An 8,245-nucleotide genomic window follows, 5' to 3' on the forward strand; every position below is an offset into this window, starting at 1 on the left:
ACTTGGGCAAAAAAAATGAGAGGCACAAATACAAGATGGGTGACACCTGGCTTGAGAGCAGTACATGCGAAAAGGATCTAGGAGTCTTGGTTGACCACAAACTTGACATGAGCCAACAGTGTGACGCGGCAGCTAAAAAAGCCAATGCAATTCTGGGCTGCATCAATAGGAGTATAGCATCTAGATCAAGGGAAGTAATAGTGCCACTGTATTCTGCTCTGGTCAGACTTCACCTGGAGTACTGTGTCCAGTTCTGGGCACCACAATTCAAGAAGGACACTGACAAACTGGAACGTGTCCAGAGGAGGGCAACCAAAATGGTCAAAGGCCTGGAAACGATGCCTTATGAGGAACGGCTAAGGGAGCTGGGCATGTTTAGCCTGGAGAAGAGGAGGTTAAGGGGTGATATGATAGCCATGTTCAAATATATAAAAGGATGTCACATAGAGGAGGGAGAAAGGTTGTTTTCTGCTGCTCCGGAGAAGCGGACACGGAGCAATGGATCCAAACTACAAGAAAGAAGATTCCACCTAAACATTAGGAAGCACCTCCTGACAGTAAGAGCTGTTCGAGAGTGGAATTTGCTGCCAAGGAGTGTGGTGGAGTCTCCTACTTTGGAGGTCTTTAAGCAGAGGCTTGACAACCATATGTCAGGAGTGCTCTGATGGTGTTTCCTGCTTGGCAGGGGGTTGGACTCGATGGCCCTTGTGGTCTCTTCCAACTCTATGATTCTATGATTCTATGATTCTCAAATGGAGTCTGCTCTTTGTCTTCCATGCTAGGGGAGAGGACCTCAAAGCGATTGTGTATTTCTAAGCAATCAGAGTGAACCCTGGGCCTCCTACTTCTTTGAGTCACGTTTCTCCATATATCTGGCTCCTGTGTTGGTGAACTAGACTCCTTCTCAGGGGAGTCCCCTGTCTCCTCCTTGGTGGAGACGGTGTGCTCTGTTGCTTCCAAGAAGAGCTCCAGCTCTCTAATTCTTTGGAGCGTAGCTACACGTTCCTCCAGTTGCTGGACTTTGTCTTTTAAGAGGGCAATCAACATGCAATTGCTGCAGGTAAAGCTGCCTGCAACCTTTGGCAAGATGGCAAACATTGCACAGGAACCGCAGGCGACTGCAGCTGTTCCCTCCCCTTCCATCTTGAGAACGTGTCGTTGGGGGTGGCTACAACGGTCCTCCATCATAAAAAGCGTGAAGACAGGACAAATAAATCCCCCCACAAAAAAACCTAGGTCTCCCCCCACAAACGTTTTGAGACTAGTTCCCCTAAATCTAAAAGATGGATCAAATTGCTAGCTCTGATAAGCTCCTCCCACAGGTAATCCCCTGCTTCAACAGAAACCCTGCCCCCTCTGACCTTTGCACAGGAGAACAGCTAATCAGCCACAAAGAAACACACACACAAGAAAACCCTTTTTGCTCCTCCTTCAGCTGCTGCCCTGCTGTTCTCCCAGGCTGCAGATTCCATTTGTATTCTGTTACTTAGTGGTTTTGTTCTCATCCTACATAAAAACCAGGAAGATCCAATAGCCAAGAAGTCTTTTTGAAGCCAGCAGGGAGGGGAGGGCTCAGGTGGCACGGAGGTCGTAAAAGAAAGAAGTTCTCACAGTCTGGCTCAGGCACAAAGGAAAAGACCAGAATGTGACTTGTGAATGGAGAGTTTCGAACACTGGTGATCTCTGATCCCCCTGATTTTGTTCCTCAAAATTCACTTGGAAGTTTTGTAGGCCTGATCCATCTGCATTGTAGGGATCAACAAATGAAGGCTTCATGAGCCCAAATAATTTATTAATTATTAATTTTTTGGGCTTCCCATACTCTGGACCTCTAAAGTATATCTCCAGTATTTTCATTTCTGCCTTCTTCCTGTTCTCATATTTCCACATTCCGATCTTAACACTTTAAAGTTCCCTGTCCCTGGCTGTGCGATTCTCAGTCATGTCAGAGATCATATATCCTTTCATCCGTTGGGTACAGTTTTATTTGTGTATATATATTTTTTTCAACTGTCAACTTGCCAGCGCAGCTTTTCCTGACTTCATTCCAATCTTCCAATCCAGGCTGTTGTCCAAGCCTGTCGTTTGTAGTTTAATGACGCAGTAACTCCCAAGTTGTTAAATTGTTACTGTTCACAATAAATTCCCAATGTTAAGTTGTTAAGCATACTGTGATGGTTCTAGGGGTTGCTCGTGAGTAAGTAGGTGCCCATCTCCCCGGCTGGGTGCAAACACCTGGCAGGGTTGCCAGAGTGAACCTTTCCTGTCCGGACAGCCACTCACCCGTGGCTGACTCAGTCGCTAGCAGAATCCGTCAGTGGGCGTTTCTTAAACTTCTTCCAGCAAAGAAGCTCTTTGACGCCTAGTCTCCTCCTACTCTCTCTCCGCGAAAGCCTTCTGCGCAAGGAGGGCGTGGGCAACGGAGGACCCCTACTCTCCCCACTGGTCCCAGGCAAGGAATCATGAGACGGCCTCGCCGCTTCCCCCATCTGCCCCCCTTCTCCACTGGTGCTACGCTGATTCTCTTCCCCAGAAGATGGGCTGCTTCTCCCGATCCCTGGACGCTCTCTAGAATCCCTCTGGCTTTTGCTCTCTCCCTCCGGCACTGATGGCAGTTCCCTGACACATACTGTTTGCAATATTGAAATGTAAATGAACTGTATTCCACAGATGTAGGTCATTTGGCGATCGATCAGCTTTCCTGGAGATCACCCCCCCCCCTCTGGGCCCTAGAAAGAGGGTTGCTAGACATCAACTTAGCCTTCTCTCGCTCATAATAAAGAAATTCTGCAAACAGATGCACTGTATGTTGTCCCAAATTGTTATCTCAAGTCATTATAATGTAAGCTAGCAAGTATTTCCCACTTCCCTCGAAAAAGGGAGGAATTCTCATTTTTCCGTGCTGCGTCATACTAACAAGCGCCATCTTGTTTCTTTTTTTATCTTTATCAAGTTTAAGTAAAGCTGCGCAGCTGAATACTTAAATTATAAATAGAAGTCCATCTGTATTCCGTTTTTTTTAAAAAAATAGGTTTCTTAATGAGGCTTGGCATAGAAAAACAATTGTAGATATAGAGAAGAAAAAAGAACGTTCCAGTCACCTCCGTAAATCCAAGCACCATGATGAGAATCTATTGGAAGTCTGAGCTTAAACACCAGGGACTCTGCAATTCTGCAGATTTTTTCTCAATCTTCTTCGGTCCAGACTATGTCTGTTTATTGTCCAAACCCAATTATTTTATGAAGCAGATATTTCCGGCTTACGAGAGTGACTTTGGAGAGTGCCAGCCGTGCCATGCTCTGGGACCCAGTGTCCTTGCCGCTTGCACCTTGATGCCAGCTGACAAATCTTGGACGATCTGCGGGTCTACGAGACAGTCCTCCCCCACCCTAGGGAGTCTGCCAGGGCTAATTACCCCCATATCAACCCGAATTACTGGCACGGCTGAGGTCCGATTGTGTGGGAGTCAGGAAGCCCTCGCCCATCCCCAATTGCTAAGAGGGTGCTGCTTTTCTTCCTTCAGGAGAGATGGCTGCCATACGCAAGAAACTTGTCATTGTAGGAGATGGAGCATGTGGAAAGACCTGCCTCCTAATTGTCTTCAGCAAGGACCAATTCCCAGAGGTCTACGTCCCCACCGTCTTTGAGAACTATGTGGCTGACATTGAGGTGGATGGAAAGCAGGTAATACTGATGTTGGGAGCCGGCCGGGCTGGGCAGATGCCTGGGCGATATGATAGGGCCTGATATCGCCACCATCTGGCTGGCTGGCTGGTGTGTTTTTTTGCTACCATGCTATGGTGCAAATCAGTTGGCTCATGTGGTAGCACTTCAGCAAAAGAGCAGCAGCTTCTGCAAGCCACCTGACTCACACAGCAGCGCAGCAGCAGAAGAGTCTGCGTATTTTGTAGAGCATGATGAACCATTCTCCTTTCCCCATTTCTCTGAGGCCCAGCTGGGGGGGTCCTGCTGCCAGCGCCTGTGCTGAGGCCTAATGGGAGGCCAGCTGCTTGCCCACTATATATATTTATATATTGTCTGGGGCATTTGGCCTCCTTCTCTGAGTTGGTCAGTGTAATGTGTGAAATAGCCCTCTTCCTCTCCCCACTCCCAAGAGCAGAGAGGAATTGATTTGAGAGAAATGAAGAATAGCTGCAGAAAGAACAGGTGGTTCTTTTGGAACTGCATTTCTTGGGAGTAGAGTTTGGAGTATGCTTTTCTGATTGAATTACAACAATACCAGCATCTTTCCACGTTGGTTGTGATTCATTACAGAATCACATTCATTACAGGCGCTGTGGTGTAAGCCACTGAGCCTAGGGCTTGCGGATGGGAAGGTCGGTGGTTCGAATCCCCGCGGCGGGGTGAGTTCCTGTTGCTCGGTCTAAGCTCCTGACAACCTAGCAGTCCGAAAGCACATCAAAGTTCAAGTAGATAAATAGGTACCACTCCGGCGGGAAGGTAAACGGCGTTTCCGTGCGCTGCTCCAGTTTTGCCAGAAGCAGCTTAGTCATGCTGGCCACATGACCCAGAAAAACTGTCTGCAGACAAACGTCAGCTCCCTCGGCCAATAAAGCGAGATGAGCGCCACAACCCCAGAGTCGTTCGTGACTGGACTTAACTGTCAGGGGTCCTTTACCTTTAAGGACCTAATAGGGAAGACACTAGCACATCACAGAATATGCTTTCGTTTAATGGAGTGATGACAGCACTTTGAGGACTTGCCCCCATTAAGTTATCATATTTGCGTTTCTACAGGTAGAACTTGCCCTTTGGGATACAGCTGGCCAAGAGGACTATGACCGCCTGAGACCCCTCTCCTACCCAGATACAGACGTCATCCTCATGTGTTTCTCCATTGACAGCCCTGACAGTTTAGGTGAGTCTCCCCTGAGTATGTGGGAGGGCTGACTGAATAAGAAGCAGCAGAGACTTCTGTAGACCTTTGGCTCTGGTCTCTTCCCAGGTGTCAGGTTGCTGATGGGAGCAGTTAAACTGTCATAGTAGTTGATTAGCTGGTCATATGCTGTGTATTACATCACACCACGGCTGGCGTTCAGTGTTCTGCCGCTTGTCCCTCCCCATTTCCGTCTTTTCCCCCGTGGCCTCCCCCCCCCCATGTACACATATCCCAGCTTTAACATTGGCTGCACCACATCCATTTCCTGAGCTTGCTACTCCTGTACCCACAGTGGTGGAAGTCCTTTAAATTTCATCCTGGTGGTGTCTGAAGGAACTCGAGACAGTTTCCCAAATCTTTGCTTTGGGGCACAAGTGGCTGAGAACTCCACGGTCTTCCTAGGTTTATGCTTATGGTTTTACCTTGTGCCCCTACAGAGAACATCCCTGAGAAGTGGACTCCAGAGGTGAAGCACTTCTGTCCCAATGTGCCTATCATCCTGGTGGGGAACAAGAAGGACCTACGTAATGATGAGCACACACGCCGGGAGCTAGCCAAGATGAAGCAGGTGCAGAGAGGCAACTGACATTCTTTGCTGGGATTTAGTATTGCCATCAGAATAGGAGGAGGGTACAAACAGCTATGCATATGGCCATTTGGGGCTTGAAAGGAATCTATGTCCTTTCCATTTACATCTGAGCACAAGCCCATCCAGAGAGGTATATTGTGGCCTTCTTCTCATTTTTGAAGGGGGCTTGGCGAAGCACAAAGCTACTGGTTTCCATGGGGTTCTCAGTACCTTTTCACACTCTATTTGGACTGAAGACAGCACTTGGCTTGCACGATACCATAAAATAACCTCCAACTTCACAACCCTAGCAAGGGCTGGGTACGAGTTTTCAGCAAAGGATATAGTCCCAGGGAATTAGTATTGCGTGGTTATAGGAGCCAGGAGTTCTGATAGCTAGGCTCTAGCTTTGATTGCTAGATTCTACCTCATTTCCCTTACCAGGATAGATCTCAGGCAACCTCACTGTCTGTTTCGCCCTTCCCTTTCAGGAACCAGTGAAGCCAGAGGAGGGACGTGACATGGCAAACAGGATTAGTGCTTTTGGCTACCTGGAATGTTCTGCAAAGACAAAGGATGGAGTACGGGAAGTGTTTGAGATGGCTACCCGGGCTGCCCTGCAGGCCAAACGTGGGCGCAAGAAGACCTCATGCCAGCTGCTGTAATTTCTTCCCAGCCTGCCTTCCCTGCCAGCCAGCCAGCCAAGCCTTTGAGCTCTTAGCTTCCAGGCTTGCCTCTCTTGTGATACCATGGACTGGCAGCTCTCCTCAGAGAGGGGGCTTGCTAGAGCTGGGCAGGGGCTCTTCTGGAGCATGACAACTAACTTTGGAGGTGGGGTGGTATTTCCCCCTTCCGTCACAGGCTTCTGACTCCCTCATAACAGGTCAGAAAATTCTGGCCCTCGGTGGGTCAGTGGGAGAGCTCCTTATCTTTCCGCGTGCTTGCTCACAGCAGTCTTGATTCTCGTTGGCAGCCTAGGGCACTACACTGCTCCAGGCCGTTTCTTTGTAGAAGACTTTTTGCCAAAGTGTGAAAGCCCTTTGCTTCAATAAAGGTCAGAGCCTTGAATTGGAACATCTGGCCCTGCCTAGTAAGGGACTCTTGACATGTCAACAAGTCATTCATTGTGAGTGGAGCCAGTGCTCCTGCACAGTGGGCAAGCAGTTACCCTTATCTTGGCAGACTCATTGATCCCTTAGCTGGCTTTTCTGCTTTTTAGGCTAGAGCAGAACCACTTTGGCACTTGTCCCCTTCCACAAGGCGAACATAGCCCAGTTCAAAAGCCACCCACTGTCACTTTCTTGAGGGCTGTCTCAATAAAGTGACATCAGGTCCTCCACCTTCTCTCTCTCCCACCCCAGAACAGAATTGTCTCCACTTAAATATTTATCTCCTGACAGCAGAGCAGAAGCTGCCTTTCCTTCAAACTGGCCCAAGAGACTGGGCCTTGCAGCCTGGCCCCTTTCTAGCAAAAATCTATATTTGTAAGCAGAGGTGCTATGAGCCAGTTTGTCTCTGGATAGCTGGTAGCTGGAGTAGCCACTGCCACAGCTTCAAGTGCAAAGGACCTCCTCTGTTGCTCCTGTCTCGCTGCTCCCCCAACACTCCTGCTTCTCTTCCCTTCCGCCTTCTTTGTACTCACTGCATTGCCACCGGGGTGTATGATTTTGTGTTTAATTTGTATTCACATGTTTAAAAAGTGGTTGTTACTTTTCAAAATGTACTTGAAAGAAAAATCTGTAATAAATTTGTAGCAATGTTTAGTACATGGTGGGGCTTTGCTTTTTGCCTCTTAAAATCTGCTGTGAAAAGGGAACCAGTAAAAAGGTGAGCATTGATTTTCTTACAGCAGTTGTACAGCACTGTCCCACCAAACTGCTGATCCCATGAAGTGCTTTGGTTGGAGTAAATTGTGATGGCTGGTAAAAGTAATCATACACTTCCCATAACCTTCATGAGGAAACAAGTCTTACCCAGAAACAAAAAATCTTTTAAGCAAGAAGCAGGATGGTGGTAGAAGCAGTCCAGTAGACTGGGAGCTAATCAAAGCATAGAGAGCTTGGCTTCAGGTAGGCCTGCTGCCCCTTTGGATTCCTGAAGCTCTAGAAAGTGTAGGGCGCTCTATGGAGAAAATGTGGTGGAAAGTAAACTTTCCAAACAGTTCTGTTAGAAACCACTTTGCAAAACTACTGGAGACATTCTCATAGTTGATTATTTGCTGATTTGTACACACAATAGCAACACGGGCCTTCTCACTTTCAGCCTTTCTCAACCTGTGGATCCCCAGATGTTGTTGAACTACAACTTCCATTATCCCTAGCTAGGAAGGCCAGAGCTCAGGGATGATGGGAGTTGTAGTCCAACATCATTTGGGGACCCACAGGTTGAGAACCACTGGTAGGTGAACATTAGACAGTACTCTGCCTGCCTTGTCCTTGTGCCTACTCTTTGGAGTCCAAGATTGTGACTTTGCTGTCTTTCTCTCCTGGTTCTCCCCTTTTGTTAACGTGAAATCCAATTTCTCTTAGGTGCCTTAAATAGTGAACAGGCACTTAATTGACATTCTGATGAATTTTTTTAGCTACAGAAAACTACCAACAGTGTTTCTTCTCCTTCTGGTGTCAATTCATGGTATCAGTACAGTGGTGCCTCGCAAGACGAAATTAATTCGTTCCGCAAGTCTCTTCGTCTTGCGGTTTTTTCGTCTTGCGAAGCACGGCTATTAGCGGCTTAGCAGCTATTAACGGCTTAGCGGCTATTAGCGGCTTTAAGAAAA

At 47.8% G+C, this 8,245-nt stretch overlaps 1 protein-coding gene across 3 annotated transcripts in view; it reads left to right on the forward strand.

Moving 5' to 3' along the window:
- LOC309522528 (transforming protein RhoA-like) overlaps positions 1-7,235 on the forward strand; it is a 28,051-nt gene extending 20,816 nt beyond the window's left edge. For 2 of the 3 annotated variants that reach the window (XM_082205885.1, XM_082205884.1), the window contains exons 2-5: positions 3,525-3,685; positions 4,760-4,880; positions 5,339-5,469; positions 5,961-7,235. In XM_082205885.1, the coding sequence (XP_082062011.1) occupies positions 3,530-3,685; positions 4,760-4,880; positions 5,339-5,469; positions 5,961-6,134 (582 nt within the window). In that variant the 5' untranslated portion in view covers positions 3,525-3,529 and the 3' untranslated portion in view covers positions 6,135-7,235. Of the gene's footprint in view, positions 1-2,670; positions 2,805-3,524; positions 3,686-4,759; positions 4,881-5,338; positions 5,470-5,960 lie in introns of all 3 variants that reach the window. The other variant, XM_082205886.1, reaches the window with a different exon arrangement.
- The last annotated feature ends 1,010 nt before the right edge of the window (positions 7,236-8,245 follow it).

The sequence above is a fragment of the Podarcis vaucheri genome (genome assembly GCF_965113315.1).
Source record: "Podarcis vaucheri genome assembly, chromosome: 17".
NCBI classification, from domain to species: domain Eukaryota; kingdom Metazoa; phylum Chordata; class Lepidosauria; order Squamata; family Lacertidae; genus Podarcis; species Podarcis vaucheri.